Source organism: Egretta garzetta, unplaced genomic scaffold (genome assembly GCF_000687185.1).
Source record: "Egretta garzetta isolate BGI_Z169 unplaced genomic scaffold, ASM68718v1 scaffold112, whole genome shotgun sequence".
Classification (NCBI taxonomy): Eukaryota; Metazoa; Chordata; class Aves; order Pelecaniformes; family Ardeidae; genus Egretta; species Egretta garzetta.
In genome coordinates this window covers 526,189-542,720 of record NW_009258884.1, presented here as the reverse complement: position 1 = coordinate 542,720, position 16,532 = coordinate 526,189, and the positions used below count along the sequence as shown (strand labels likewise).

General features: G+C 37.8%; 1 protein-coding gene across 5 annotated transcripts in view; it reads left to right on the top strand.

Moving 5' to 3' along the window:
* Nucleotides 1-16,532, top strand: part of USP32 (ubiquitin specific peptidase 32) — a 79,558-nt gene that overhangs the window by 8,617 nt on the left and 54,409 nt on the right. For all 5 annotated transcript variants that reach the window (XM_035889554.1, XM_035889556.1, XM_035889555.1 and 2 more), the window contains exon 2: nt 14,779-14,906. In XM_035889554.1, the coding sequence (XP_035745447.1) occupies nt 14,779-14,906 (128 nt within the window). The remainder of the gene's footprint in view (nt 1-14,778; nt 14,907-16,532) is intronic.

Genomic DNA, 16,532 nt, shown 5'->3' with positions numbered 1-16,532 from the left:
TTCTCACAAAAGGCACCCCTGCAGCCCCCCTGCTACCAAAACTTTGCCACACAAACCCAATATACTGGTGTAAAAGCTCTTCTGGATTTCTGATTCTTAATAGGTATAAGCTGGGTTCAGATCTTGGTGTAAAACAAAATGTGGCTGCATATAGTTATTGTAGTGGTTCACCAAATCTGTTAAAAAAATGATGCAAGTTATAATCAATCACAGCTTTTTTCTGTGTAGACCATTAAGTCATTCATCACGACAACTACAACAAAAAAATTCCTTCATTACTTTAGTTTAATACTGACATATGGCCGAGTTCTTGGAGATAGAGATGCGTGTTTCTTGGTTAAATAATCTAATAGTTTAACAAAATTACTTTCTTTTAAAATACGCTAACATTTGCAACAAGGCCTTTATTTGGTGTTCAGGCAAAATAGGATATGCTTGAGAAAGGTTTGGACAAATGATAATCAAGGCACTTTGTAATGACCAGGGCTTATTTCCAACTGTATACATTACTTAATGTAAAAATGGGAAAAGCACCGAAATGTTACTTACCTGAACCGTTACCTCAGCTAAAGTGATTAGCTATCGCAGGTAGGGTGACTTGGCATATCAAGTGGTATGCCGTGATCTCCGAGGTGTTTAAATCCTCCTCACCCTTCTCCTTTTAGCCTATCACAACACGTAACAAGCCTCTCCTATCACATGGAAATGTGCTGATGAGGCTAGCAACTCATTGCGCTTACCATGTGGTGGTTTTGGGGCAAAATAATGATCTCTTTTTCTGCAATGGTATTCGTAAGGTGCATGGGTTAATGTGTTCAGCAATGCGTTAAGGTGGAATGCACTGCAAAACGGAGTTTCTGGGACAAGGATGCTGTTGAAACTTAACGGGACAGCCCCTTACTCGTAATGGGTAACTTTGGACAAACTGAGAAGATAGGAATATCATCTGGCTTTACACTTTGCCATGCACTTCCATTTTGACTTTTAGAATGGCTTTAAACAGTCAGTGACATTCTGTGCCTTAAAAAAGGGATTTGACTTCTTTTCTGGTCAGGTCCTCTGCCGGCGCATGTCATGAGCCCCAGAGGAAGGCAGTGTAGAACTGGTCCGGAGTGAGGCAACCACATCAACCATCAGAGTGCCATACGTGCTTCTAACCATCAACTACAAAGGGAAAACAAAGCTATACTTTGCAGTGTCTCGTATAACATTTATTTTGATGTTGTTGTTTTGTTTTTTTTTTTAATGTTCAAATCCTTTGAAGCTGTTTCGCTTAGTTTAGAGTCTGAATTGGACCCAGAAGTTATGAGAGGCAATGTCACCAGGCCAAAAAGAGAGATAATTGCATTCTACATAAAAATGTATTCTTTGTCCTTTAAAAATGAAACCTATTATTGAATTCTTCCTCACAAGCTGTGTTTTTTATTCACATTGTATCTGTCTTTTTGGTAGCTGGTCTTTCAGTTGTCATCCACTCATACAGTTTAATTTCATGTTAAGTATTTAATATAGAATGTATGCTTACATTTCTTTTGTGTTTTGAATTGATATTCCTTATCTTAATTTATAGTGATAATGGAAACGCTCAGGTTTTGTCCCGTGGCAGACTGCCTTGGCGGGAAGTCATGAACTGAAATACTTTAACAGGTATATGCCACTGTCTCAGTGGAACCCTACAAATGATCATAAGACCAATTTAGTTGGATTTTTTGACAGTTTTTTTAAATGATCAATTTTACTGCATTCATTTGGAAAATTGTTCTCTTAAAATTTCGAAACCTTGAATGAAGAAAATGTGGAAGAAACTCAGAAACCTAAGCAGAACAGGAAGTGCCAGATTTAATAAGTCTGGATATAGAGAAAAAGAACTGAAAGTATTGGGATAGTAATGATGAGAACTTCAGTTTTGCAGATTAAATTTGTTCTAAAAATGAACTTGAATATGGCAACATGAATCTATTTTGGGCTGAAGAAGCACTTCCTCTCAATCCATGTTTCTAGTTGTTAGGTGTTATCCTGAAACGAAATCTTACTCTGCACTGGAAATTTCCTAGTCTTGTAAAGAAGATTTTTACCACATTTTCCCTAACAATGTGATACAGTTAAATCCTGGATTTTGGTTTAAAAATTAGAAAAGTGGATTTGTGCTTTGCATAGCTGAAGCAGCATTGCTTTAAGAAAAATCATCAACGGCAGTTAGTGCAGTCGGTAGAGCCTGCTCTGTATTCTGTGAGGATGTTAACGAAGGTTGCTATCGATGGAAGAATAATATAAAAACTTTCTGGTCCCTGTGTTCCAACCTTGCAGCTAACAACAGGATTTTTCTTTTCCTAAAGAATTATAATCGATCCTTTTGCCACTAACAAATTCCCCACTTTTTTGTGTTTCCTGCAATTTCGTGTTGTCTTCTAATCACCTTGCTTAAAGAATAGTTCTGTAAATGTCTTGTGTGAACTGACGTTATTCCTTCGGTAATGAGTAGGTTGCGATGTAGATGGGTTAAAGGAGGAAGGACCCGTAATATGCACTAATTCTAATATGGAATGCTGGCTAAATATCTGCAGAAGTAGGAGTATTACAAGAATAGAGGTTAAAAAGCAGAATATAAAATATTTGATAAATATCTCTTCATATAAAACATCCGTAATTTATTATGCAAATATACTCTTCTAATAGAGACGGTAATGTGCTTGGGGAGATCTTGTGAGTCTCTTCAGGGATTCAGGGAGAGATTCCAACTGCTGATGCTATTCAGGGCATTGTAGCTCTTTGGTGTTAAGTCATTCTAATACCTTTTCTGTTTCTATACTTTTTTCCTGTGAGACAATGGGCAGTGTTTTTATATGAAACTCTGAAATTTGAGTCATCACATCAATCTAAACTGGTCAGTGGCAGTAAAATTACTGGAAGGTGGTTTTCCATACCGCTCTCACAGGGTGTATCTGTTTCATTCTTCTGAATGTGGGACCTTAGGAATAGTATACATCTAATGATGAGTGTTTTTAGAGATAAATTTTGTAATAGAGTACACGCATACTTAAAATGAGTATGGCGTCTTTCAGGATATTAGTCCTGAGATGTGTGTGGAGAATTCTCTGAACAGGAGACGCAGCAGTGGAAATGGGATTTGGAAATAGCGATGCTAATTGTTTGCTATTGTCAAAAACCATCTCTCTGATTCAGTTCTTGGTGTTCTACCAAATGTAATAGGGTCCCAGAACTAACCGCATGTTAGTTTTTCTTTTATTTCTTGACTGTGTAGGCTAGGTCTCCCTTTGTGACTCTGCTTTTATTTTTCAGCCATTCACAGATTGCGTAGCAAACTTGTTATCATCTGTTTATAACAGTGTAACAGAAGATGTAAATTTGTGACCTGACACTTAAAATAGTTCACTTTGCATCTGAGTTTGAGATTATATTTTAGGCAGATGTATCCCCAAGAGCTGAGAATAGGTAGGCTCAAAATACAGGGCTTTTATTGTCCATCAGCTGCATGTACGCATACACGTGTGTAATGTGTTTGTGCCGAAACACTTGACCTCTAAGTGAGTAATACTTTTCTTCTAACTTCAGAAATTAAGATTTGGCAGCATATAAATATTGTCTGAATCTTTTATTATTCTTTGCTTGTCACAGTATTTAAGTACTACGCTTAACCGGAGTTGGCTCTTCTAGGCGCCAGAGACTAACACTTGAGTAAATACTTGATCAAAACAATATCAGCAATCGCAAATTAGAACTCCTTGCCTTTAGTCCTCACTAAAGCCTATAGGAAACAGTGCCTTCCTATGCAGAAGTTGCAGATTATGTTTAACTTTCAGGCTTAGCCTATTTATTAATTTTTTTTTTTTAATTCAAGAACAATTCATAGTATAGCTGCATTTAGTGTCTTTGACACTATTGGAAGAGAGGATATGAAATATTTGTTATATTACAGTTTATTTTGTATCAAGCTCCTTATGTGGTGTTTGCATTTGCATAGTTGGCATTTGCCTTTGCCTTTCATTTTAACAGGCTGTTTGTTTCCTGGAAACCCAATGTGGGGCACCCAAAAGGACCGTTGTGGTTTAACCTGGCAGGCAGCTGAACACCACCCAGCCAAACACCCACTCCCCCCCCTCCCCAGTGGAATGAGGGAGAGAATCGGAAAAAAAAAGTAAAATTTGTGGGTTGAGATAAAGACAGTTTAATAGGACAGAAAAGGAAGGGAAAATAATAATGATAAAGGAATATACAAACCAAGTGATGCACAATGCAATTGCTCACCATCCGCTAACCGATGCCCAGCCAGTTCTCAAACAGCGTTTCACCCCCCGGCCAACTTCCCCCAGTTTCTATACTGTGTATGACGTGATATGGTCTGGAATAGCCCTTTGGCCAGTTGGGGTCAGCTGTGCCCCCTCCCAGTTTCTTGCTGGCAGGGCATGAGAAGCTGAAAAGTCCTTGACTGGTGTGAGCATTAGTTAGCAACAACTAAAACATCAGTGTGTTATCAACATTCTTCTCATACTAAATCCAAAACACAGCACTCTACCAGCTGCTAGGAAGAAAATTAACTCTATCCCAGCCAAAAGCAGGACAGTATATAATGTAATTTTGTGTATCTTAACAAGAATATAAACGTCTAGATGATTTTCATGGTGGCAATAAAGTGGAAGTAGCTTTTCTGAGTTGTGACAGAAGCTGTTCCGCTCAGCCATGATAATACGAACTTTCAGTGTATTTGCCAGGAAAACTGATGAAGGGACAGCTCAGAAGAGTGGAGTTTTCTTTCTAATCTGAATCAGTCTAAATCACCATTCCAATTACTGAGAAGATTGAGAGCTAAAACCATCATCCTAGGAAATCATGTACAAACTACGAAAAAGAAGCATCAGAAGAAAATAGTAGTGGAAAAGGAAAGAAAAATGAGGAGTGAATAGGTTGGAAACGGGGCAATGGGTGATGACTATGCTGAGGTGAATACAGGCACACCAGGCAGGGTTGCTTACTTTTAGGGCTTCCCTAACTCTCGATTCATTTTTGTCCATGCTTCTGTCTTCTGGAGGGGAGTTCAGGGTTCTTGTTGCTGCTGCAAGATGGCTTATACTCTGTGTTTAAAACCACTTAAAACTTGTACCTCTGCCTCCTTTCCTTTTGCTTCCCTGTACTGTGACTGTGCCTGGCTGTGCTGGTCAGCTAGCTGAGCGTGTTTTCTCCAGGGACAGCAATCATTTATTTAGAGCATCTAGAGCAGTAACAGCACCTCATCTTGGAAGAAGCAGTAAGTGCTCTGACAGGGGCCTGTGGCTGGGAGAGGTGGCATCCTGTGATTAATCAGGGCTAGAAATCGCTTTTTTCAGTCACTGAGAATGAGTTTACCGGTTCTTGAATCGATAACAGTAATTAATTCTGTCCCTAATATTACAGTCTGCACTGAAATTTGCAGTCGTACGTATGGCAAAAGTTATTTTAATGATCTGCAGAGGTTTCTGAATTTTCAGGTTCTTTCGTGTTTCTTCTCTGGCTTACAGAGTTGGACTGGTAAGCATATAAAACCAGGCTCCTTTAATTCCTAAGGATATAAAATATAGCCAATAAGATTTAAGTGCTCAGATGGTGGGAGGATTATTTCACTGTTGGGGCTATTATGTAGCAATTCCTATCCACACTAGTCTTATGGGGAGGGTTGTCACAGAACCTGTACTGATTAGCTTTGCTTGAAGCAAACATAATCCAAATAGCAATGTGACAGCGTGTGCCCTGACGGAGATACTTCGCAGATGGATAAAACAGGCTAATAATACTTAATGGCATTCTTTTTGAGGATGGTAACTGTGAGAAGTAAGCTCTTTGAAGATTACAAGCGTCACATAAATGCTAAGTCTTCATGTTACAGAAAATTGGCAAATCCTATTGTAATAGCTAAATCTTCTTCCGCTTTCCTCACACAAGATGTTAAACCTTTGATATGCATTATGGTCAGGTCTATAATAGAACTGAGAAAAGCTTTATCCCCAGGATGAGCCACTACTACCAAAACCCAAAGAATAGGTAGGAAGAAAAAAAATAAAAATGGATTGAATAGTTTGATTATTTTTTTTTTAATATCAAAACTGTGTTGCTGTTATCCTTAAATTCCTGTTACGGGTAAATGTCATGTTAAGACTGTTAAGTCTTTAGCAAAATGCACTGTGTAATTTGAATGATGCCATTTTTGATACTCTGTTCATGAAAGATTCCTTAAGAACGGATTAATTTTTTTGTTAGGGGAGGCAGGATTTTTTTGTCTGTGTTTTCCCCCAAAGTATTCTCAAGTGGATTCCTTTTTGGCAGGAATGGGTGGGTGTGGAGGTTGTCTTTCTAGCCATAGCTGATTCATTTATCTCAATTGTATTTTGCAGTTTGTTATTCCTATTTGGGGTTGTTCCCAAACATGCTTTATGTTCACTTGCACTTTTTACCTCTTTGAAGCTTTTTAGTAATTGCTTTGGTTCTTGACAACTTCATAACTGCAGCCATTAAGTCACAATAAGGACTAATGAAAAAAGTAATAAAATTTCCATGTATAACTAGGATGAAGATTCCTGGGGGAAATATTGAGCAAGTGATTACAGGGAAGATAACTGTCTGGTTAGAGAATTATATGCCCTGTGAGTTTGATATTGAACCTGTAAAATTGTCACTTAAAAAGCAAAATATTAGAATTATTAAAACCTGAGCTGGAAGTCAGGAAGAGCTTGAGGTAGGTGAGTTCTGCTTGTTTTCTGAAAGATGATCAAGTTGTCTGTTTTATTAAAATTCAGGTTTGGTTATTTTTAGTAAAGAATAAATGCAATGTTATGCTGATGGTTGCAAATTATTGCTTGCTATGGATACGTGAGATCTACAGGGCTGGTTTTTTGGCATTGTTTTTTTTTTTTTAAGGCACTGACATAGATAGCAAGCTGGTTTTCATCCAGTAGTGGCATTGGAAAATCAGATTTTTGTGTGTGTGTGTAGAGTATCGTGGGCATTTTGATGCTTACAGTTCTGGGAAGAAGTACCAGCTCTGCTAGATATATCGTAAGATACCTTAGTCGGATGAGCTCAAAGTTTCTTGACCCTTCACCTTAACTGAACTTTTTATCCTCTCTGTTTTTTTTTTTTTTTTTCTTCCTGCTTATCCAGTTATTTGTTTCCTGTTTTGGTTTTCAGCATTGTCGATACATTGTGGCCTTCTGCCTTGATTTGGCTCTTTTTTTGCTGGTCACCCGTAAAATAGAATAAATAACGTCTTTTCATGTAGCCAAATGAAATACTTTAGGCTTTTGAGACATAAAGATTTTATCAGCTTTTTGGTGCTGTTACTGCTACTCATACTAATGGAAGTGATGATTTGCATGTTACTGTTGTGGTTCTGGTGTAAACAGAGGTAACCAAATCACTGATTTGTTTTCAACAGTCACTACTTTTCTCTAATAAGATGAAAGGAAACAGATAAGTGTGTTTTTTCTATGCCCAGTTAGTTATAGATTATGTTAATTGGCTGTCAGTGTATAGTAGCCATGGCAGATTAACTCCACCTACCCTCAGTTAAACTATTGAGGTTCTGTCCTTTTCACTGATGAAAGCAACTCCTTAGTAGTAGGTTACAGTACTTTCACAGAGTATCCTAGATCATTTATCAAACGTCTGTCTGATGCAGCCTAAGCTAGTGCTGAGGCAGTCAAGATGTGGAGAGGTTAAGTGTGTTTTCCCTCAATGTCTGGGGCGGTACTGAGAGGTCAAACGCTACGCTTTTATTCTTATCCTTTACTGCAACAGACAACTGTGTGTTTCCAAAAGCTCTGTTTTGTATCTCATATTCCGTATCACTATAGCATTTTACATAATTGTGCTTGGATTTTGAGGGGTAGGGGAAGAAGCATTGAAAAGGAAGGTATTTTTTGTGGCTGGTCTAACTTCCCTAATAAATATTAAATAGGAATTTAAAATGCATTTATTGTGCTCACTCTCATTGCACATGTCATAGGCAAGGAATATAGTAATTATGTTACATAAGCTGCAATAAATCCATTAAGCCTGACTAACCACTTCTTTTAACCTTTAGACAAGCTCCCTTCAAAATGAGTATTTGTTTCTTATAATGCATAACATTCACGTGTGAACTCTTACATTGTAAGCAGCAGTGATTGCTCGTAGATTTTGGTGCTGCTTCTCTTCAGTGCATCTGTAAATATTTAAACTTTTTTGCAAGAGCTTTGGAGAGCAGCCATATGCTGAAAGATGGGAAGATAAGTTACTCTGTTGGTTCTTACTTCAGGTGCAAGTTAGTCACTGGTGCCAAGCAGAGACTGTGGTGCATGACAGTTCTTAAATTCTTGACCTCAGCAGTGTTCCTAGTGTTACATATATACATACACACACCCCAATAAGTTGCAAAATATGTATTAAAAATTAAGGTGTATTTTAACTACTTTCTTACAGTATTTGAATAAAACCTACTATTGAGGTAATTTGTACAAACCTTAGCTTAGATTCGTTAGTCTCTAAGGAAGTACGATAGAGTTTGCGCTGTAGGTACTTCTATTAGTGAGGAATTGGCTTGGATGTAACCATCTTCTTCCATCTCTTTTTCCAAAACAGGAACCGAACAAGCAAAACTGTCAATATTAGGTGTATTTAGTTATGTAGTCATATTTTTATCATGACTTAAAAAGATTTCACTAGCAGTCTTGTAACAGCAGAGTAACTTTTGCTGAGACAGGTATTTGCTTCCCAGCTTGCTGAATTTTGCACAGGAGTTTGTTGTATAAAGTTGTCCTGTGCTTTTCAAGTAGGACCTTTGTCTTGAAGTGACAAGGGTTGTGCTGTATGTTGGACTATACGTTACTCAGAATGCATTTTTAAAACTTTCCAACATAAAGGCAAGAATGTGGGGGTGGGATTAGTGCTACAGGATGTGGAAAGAAAAAGATTTCTAAGATGAATAGAGAATGCGTCTGCAAAACTTGCCAAAGCTCCACTGTAAAGGTTGATTTCCTCCACCTTAATTTAGTTAAACAGAGCTTAAGGTACATCTAAAGATTTACTTGAACATTACAGAATGGGTGAGCAAAAAGAATAGAATCTGCTGCCTGAAGAGAAATGATGATACTTAAATTATTGTTTTATGTATACTGTGTGGACTGCAATTTTTATACAAAGCAGACTTTACGTTTGAGAGTAGTTGATTGAGCACATGTAAAGGTTACAGAATTTGAGTATTAGACAGTAAATACTTCAGATAATTAACCTTGTATTTACACACCCCTGTGAGTTTTAAGTAGGATGAGGAGGAGGGGAGTAACTTCAGCCTTCCTTTCTCAAAAGCAATGTTACATCTCATGTCCAGAATGTGGGTGTCTAACATTAGGCTTCTCTATAAATGTAGCATATTTTTTTTCTGAGGCGGATTCCCTGCAGCTTCCGTTTATATCAGTGACACTGCTGGTGGGGATCCCCTCTGAAATTCAGGTCAGTTTTATGTGGGTGGCAAAGTAGAGTTTAAGTCTGGAGTTGGGCGTCTAGGCTTGCTTAGTTTGAGCTTCAGATACAGTTTTATTCTAAAAGGAAAACTCCAGGATAACTTGGTAATAAATATGTGGAGTGAAAGCAGTGGAAAGAGGATGATTTCCAGCACGGGATTGTTTTGGAAGGCACTACACAAATCATTACCTGGACAGATGTGAGTTTAAAAATATAGTAGAGTCATAAATCCACATAAACAGCATTAAGTTTAAGTAACACTATTAAACTAAAAATATCCTCTGCGGTTGAATGAGCTGAAGGTTTGTTACAATTACTGTAAGACGCGGTGACATTTTTAGCTGAGGTTGCATGGTTTCATTTAAACTTTATTAAACAAACTGGAGCTTGAATATTCCCTGGAGAGTTGGAAGCAGCACTAATCTTCTGTTAAACTGACTTCAGCTTTATTGGAAACCATCCAGCCAAGGTAGCACTGAGGAGGTTTGTACTAGTACAAGTTGCCTGGACAGAATGACATAGTCTGTGACTTTTCCTTTTGTGGAAAAGTTTTTTTTATTTCAGTGGTGGGTTTTGGAAGTAGGCAGATGTAATTTTAAGAATTAGAACACAGTATCTAACTACTGAAAATTGTTTTTATTATTTTGAATTAGACCCTCACAATAAAAAGTCAGCTTCTGTAGACTTGAGGTGTAAAGGATTAGGTGTGCCGTTCTAATTGCATTGCTTTCTCTGCCGTAATATTGAGGTTGTGCTGCCTGTTATTAGTAGGAGTAATGTGGAGATGGTTTTTGCTGTGTTGGCTACCATAAACTTATTTTGGGAAGTCTTACGTGTTCTGTTTTTCACTGTCAGGTTATGAATGCAGCAACAGTGTGTCTGATAGTACAGTGTCTGTCTTGTATGTCTGATGAAAGCAGCTTATGAACGGTCTTCTCTTAGGCGTTTGCAGACAACTGTCTCCTGAAAGTGTTTGGTAAGACTGTGCCTTTGGAAAAAGTGAATATACTTAATGAAGGAACTTAAGTCAGTGTAGGAAACAGGGTTGTTAACTACATTTATGTCTAAAGGTGGGATTAAAAATATTTCCATGGTCTATGATGCTTGCTGCATAGCACTTGTGGAATTGAGAGACAAAAGGTAGCTTGTGGGTATGTAAGTGTTCTCATTTTTAATATTAATATAATAATAGATGTATTGCTTCTGGAAATGTTACTTTCATAATTTAAGACTTAGTTTTATTTCTTCTCAATTTGCCATCATGTTCTATCTCTGTGTTGAATAATTGGTGCTTTGGTGGTGGGATTTTGTAGTAAAATACTTCATTTGTCTTCAAGACCCACAGTAAACACTGATAATAACTTTGATTTATACTCTGCTCATTTCAGTAGTACTTTCATGTGCCTGGATCTAAATGTATAATGAACATAGTTTTACAGAGCTTTGCAGATTATTTTAAATGGCCAGCATCTGTCATTTTAATGTGTCCTGGGGAAGGAATTGAAGTAATTACCTTTCCTGTAATTCCATGACCTGTTTCGTAGTTTATGCACGCAAACAATAATATTACGTGGTCTCTAGCACCAATAACTTGCTTTTGAAGTATAACATGGGCTAGCAGTATCAATTTATCATCTACTGACAGTTCTTTTTCAAGGTGTTAGTACTATTGCTTGACTAGTTTTCTTCCCAGTCTTCTCGCCAGCCCATCCCTCAGTAGGACCCCGGTCACTTCTGTCTTTCATGGTAGATACGTATGTATGGGATTCTCCTATTCCTGAGCACTGCCTGGAATACACTCTGGGCTTGTTGTAGGTGCTGAAGGAAGTACCAAGAACTGCTGCATGCAGCGCTCTCGGGCATGCTCTGTATCTCCAGGGTGTAGTTGGCCTCAGTTTCATCGCTGCGCTTGTTGTCTTAACTCGTGATAGCGTGAGACCTCTTTGCTTAGAGAAGAAGCCTTCTCTGTCCTGCGAAACTGCAAAACAGCAACTCTGCCAAGGTTAAATTAAATCACTGCTCTTAGTTACATCAGAGTTCAGCACAAGAAATACCGCTCTATGCAGTTCTGTCACCAGAGGGGTGGCTGTGTTTCCTAGAAACGTGTAACTTTTGTGCACTTAGGGATGGAAGGTGATACATAAAATATCTCTGGATTACTAATATGGTCTGCAGTTAAGGTTGTCAGATTACAAATTGCTTTAATTTCTGTTAATACAGGTAAATCTCATAAAGGAATGGCCAGTAAATTTTATGATTATGAAAGTACTTGACTGACTAAAATAACTTTATATTCTAGCCTATTACATATAGTCAGTTCACATTTATTGGATTAATAAAATTTTCTATTAAAGCAGTAATTGGTAGTTTTTCCTGGCTATGGGCTGTTGTATTTCTTTTAATTAATCCTAGCAAGAAAACAGTGCGCAAGTATAACTTGGCGAGACTGTCCTTGTGTTCCTGTTGAGAAGTGCTTTTGCAGTAAGTGGGCTCAGCGGAGGCAGCAGCTGGAAGGTAAGCAGAGTTGTGCAACACCGCTCTGCCCAGCAATCGCGGGGATCGTCAGGGACGCAGCGCTGCGCCGGTGCGCAGCTGAGCCCTTACGGAGCCTTCTTCCCTCCTCCCCACCGTGCTGGGGAGAAACTTTAACAAACTGGAACAGGGGACACAAAATCAGTAGTTATAAATGAATGCTGGGGAAAAAAAAAAAAAGCCCTCAAAATGTCTTAGGAAAATTATTTGAATTTTCTGGGCAGCCAGGAAACTAAGCCTGAAAACATCGATAACGACACAATGCTATATTAAGCGGCCGTATGTGTTGTGTATGTTTCAACCTTATTTTTGCAGTAAGAAACAATTACGTTACTTGAAAGTCCGTTATAATATGTGTAAAGCTGTAAGCAGCTGGTTAGTTAATGCTTTGTTTGTATATAAACTTTTTGGCCAAGTGATCACCAACCACATTGGATTAACTGGTGAGGAGTTAAAAAAAAATTAACGGGAGAAAAAACCAGAATGCAGAGTCTATTTTTATTGAAAGTGTGTGTCTGCACATGCATATAAAAAAAATTCAGTAAATTAAAATATTTTCATCAAAGAACTGTTGCTAGATTTTTGTCTAGGATCGAGGTTGGTTGTTTCACCTTGTCAAAATAATGAAGCCAGTAGCTTCCCCTTTTTATGCCCCCTTAGCAATCCCAAGGTTTTACTCATTAAATGTGTTGGGGAGTTGTCCCTGTTGGCTGAAAATTTGCTGTAGTTATGTTGTGCATAAGAGGTGTGGAGGAGACAAGGTGAAACATCCCTCTGATGTGAAGCACTTCTGTTTAATTTCTTGCATGTTTGGAAGAAAGGCTGCGGCGTGAGGGTTGATTTCTTTGCAGAATCTTTATTTTGCTTCCTGTTTCCATAATTCAGAAGAGCTGGGGAGTGTGGAGAATGTCGCTTCAGGTTGTAAATATTGTATCTGAGAGTCTGTTTCCAGTTAGCTAGGGAAAATCGTGGAAGAAAACTTTAACTGGTGTGCCTAACAGTGTTTGAGCGTTCATTAAAGCATCACCTGTAAAGACACAGAGAAAGAAAGTGACTCTATGGACAGATGTTAATACGTTCTTCTCCCAGCTCTATGTGCAGAGCATGATCTCATATGGTGTGCAGTACCGTTGGGGTCAGTTGTCCCGGCCGTATCCCACCTCCCAGCTCCCTGTGCCCCCCAGCCCCTCGCTGGTGGGGTGGGGTGAGCAGCAGCAAAGGCCTTGGCTCTGTGTGAGCCCTAGGAATGAACACATCCCGGGGTTATCAGTGCTGTTTCCAGCACAAACCCAAAATACAGCCCCATACCAGCTGCTGTGGAGAAAATTAACTCTACCCCAGCCAAAACCAGCACAAGGATTATGATAAACTTGGGTATGTCTTTTGCTAAATCCATGTTAATTGATAGCACCAGTGCTGTGTAGGTCACATTTTAGGTTTATTTCTGTGATCCTTTGGGTTTTTTCCTGGTCAAAAGTACCCAGAGTCTGTAATAAAATTTGAAGTGAAACATAACCCAATTTCTGGTTTTACACACAATTTTTAAGTGAAGTCACTACTGTTTCAGTGTTGACTAGGATTAAAATTGGGGAGGAATGGTTCAATGTCATTTACTTTTAAGGAGTGATTTTTCTTTTGATGAATGAATTAATTGAAATGTAAAAGTTCTAAAGAGAGTGCTGCATTAAGCTCTCAAGTGTTGTGTATTATTTTGGCTGAGGAAAAGCTTGACAAGCTTTTGGCCATGTCAGTGTTGTTTCTGTTTGGCTTGTTATATCAGGGGAAGGAAAATGCCTTACTACAAATACAGTGAAGCAGCTATCATGTACAGCATCGTTTCTTTTGGCTTCTAGATGGTAAATAGCAATTTCTGCACTACACAGTAACTTACATGTGATCCAGGTCATGGTGTGTTGTTCTCTGCAACTTGATTTTTGACAAAGGACTTGTTTTGTTCAGTGAGATGCTTCACTTCTTAAACACTTTCTTAGAAAGTTGCTTTATGCTTGTAAAATCTGAAAGCAGGGACTGCTTTTCAGGAAGCTCATGTGCAAGTATAAACGAGATGTCATCAAAGGTTTCACGTTTATAGATTGTGAACAAGTTTGAATGGGTTTTAGCTGGCAATCAGATTTTGACTGTGCAAGAAAATCTTAGGTGAAGAGTTACGTTTAGTCCAAAGTTTAACTGTAGTATTACTGTTAAATTTATGCCTCGCTGTACTGTCTTACGAGCATGTAAGTGGTGATTAAATGTTTTTGTTTTTGTTTTTTTTAATATGGAAAAGCAGACTGGTTGCTAGATGAAACTGCTTGAAGCATGCTGCTGGAGCTGCTCTTAATAACATTCACCACTGTTGGTTACAGATGATTTCTCTGGCTTACATGCAATGTAAAAGCGATCATAAAGCTAGCTTACTTTCCTTTTGTGTGATAAGAATGGTGCTTAATTAAAAACAAGTTATAATACGCTATTGTAGTCAGAGAAAACTTAGGCGGTGAACTGTTCTAATTATTGATGTTAACTTTAAGTCTACTTCACTTTTTTGGGGTAGATTAGATTATTAGAGTTTGGTTTCTAGTAGTCAGATTTTCCCACTCTTTAGGTGAAATCATGCATTGAATTTCTTCCTGTCTTTTTATTGTAAAGGTAAATGTAAGGTGTATAGATTTTGAGAGTCCTTAAGCTATTACATTTCTACAACACCATTATTGATCAAATATTTTTTTTTTCCTCCTCTCTTCTCACTCAACACAGTTACAGACATAGAGCTAAAGCGACTGAAAGATGCTTTCAAGAGAACTTGTGGACTCTCATATTATATGACTCAACAGTGCTTCATCAGGGAAGTTCTTGGTGATGGAGTCCCTCCAAAAGTTGCTGAGGTAATCTATGAACTTGCTGTTTTTCTGGGGAGGCATATGCAGTTGATAATGTACACCCATAGATGTGCACACACAAATATGCCAATACGGATACACAACCTAATCTAATTTCTTTCCATTTTTCATACAATATCACAATGTATGTTCTCGATCTGAAGATAATGTTCCAGATTTGGCTCACGGGCTGTCACTAATGTCTGCTTGACTGAGCTACTGATTCCAACCCAATTAGTAGGTGGTAGATGATTTGGAAGTAAACCTGACTATACAGATGCAGATTTGGGGAAGTAAAAGGTTGGGCAGTTTTAACGCTATACATAGCTGCTGTAACAGAGGATTTGATTTACTCTGGAGATACACTTGCTGTTGGTTTCTCTGAGATTCCATTGGCTTTTACTTTGTTTTCTACAGTGCAGATTAATCTTTACAAGCTCTTAAAAATAATTTTATGTGTAACAGAAATAATAATGAATTGAAAAATAGCCAGAATCAAAATATGGCACATGGATATAAATATTGTGTGTGTACATACCTAAAAAAATAGTAACACCATCCTGCACATGTGCATGTTTAAAAAATTATTTTCCTCCATATTGTTGCCCCTGTCTTGAGAGAGAAATTAAAATATTGTTGGTAGAGAAGGAAAAGATTAGCCAGACCTTTCAAATGATATCTTGCTCCATGTTGTTTCTAATAACAGCTTCTATTTCTGGTATCTTCAGTGTTATTGACCTCACAGGCAGCGTGCAAGTCTTCCAGTTTTATTTAGATAATGTGAGTAGTGAAGTGTGCATCGCAAAAGGTTTAACTCTGTGGTAGAGTTACTTTTTTTCTATGCTTAATCTTTTCTCCATTCTTTTTTCTGTTTTTCCTAAGTGTTGACAAAGAGGGTGATATTACTTGTTTCTGTAGTATAGTTAACAGTTTGATTTTTATGCGGGTATTCAAGTGCTTAACAGGAAAAATTGCCTTGTGGGTTATCAGTATCAAATTAAAAGAAAGTATATGATTTGCCCATAGCTTAAAGCATGTCTTCAGTACTAATTCCTGTATATGTTGTCTGGATGCTTTGACTGTTAGCAGCCCATATGATTAAACAAAATGTATCCTACACTGTATATGCTCGGTTTGAAATAATCTAAAATGTTGAGAATTTTACATTATGAGTTAACTTTTTTGTCCCTTTTATGCCAGTAGTAAGGATTAAATTACTGATTTGGATGAAGTAAACTTTTAGTCACGAATGGGGACTCCAGGTTTTCAAATGTCTGCTGGCTACCTTCTACTTTATTTTTTAAAAAATCTGTCCTTAAGGACACAGTTTTGGTGATGATTATCTCTTTTAACACTCATTACAATTATACTGCACTTCTTGGTTTCCAGTTGGTGAAATAAAATTAATGGAAGAATCATAATTGGGTTTTGATGCCATCTCATCAAAACTGGCACATCGACGTCTCAAATGGAGACATCCATCTAAAACATCTCTTTAAACATCTGAAAGGATGTTTATTCATATATATTTTGTATTGGAAGTCCTGTTAATCTGAAATGTAAGAATTCTTTTTTGTGCTCTTAGTGGGTTTTTTTTTTATGAAAAATAGTTGTATTAAGGCTTAAACCATG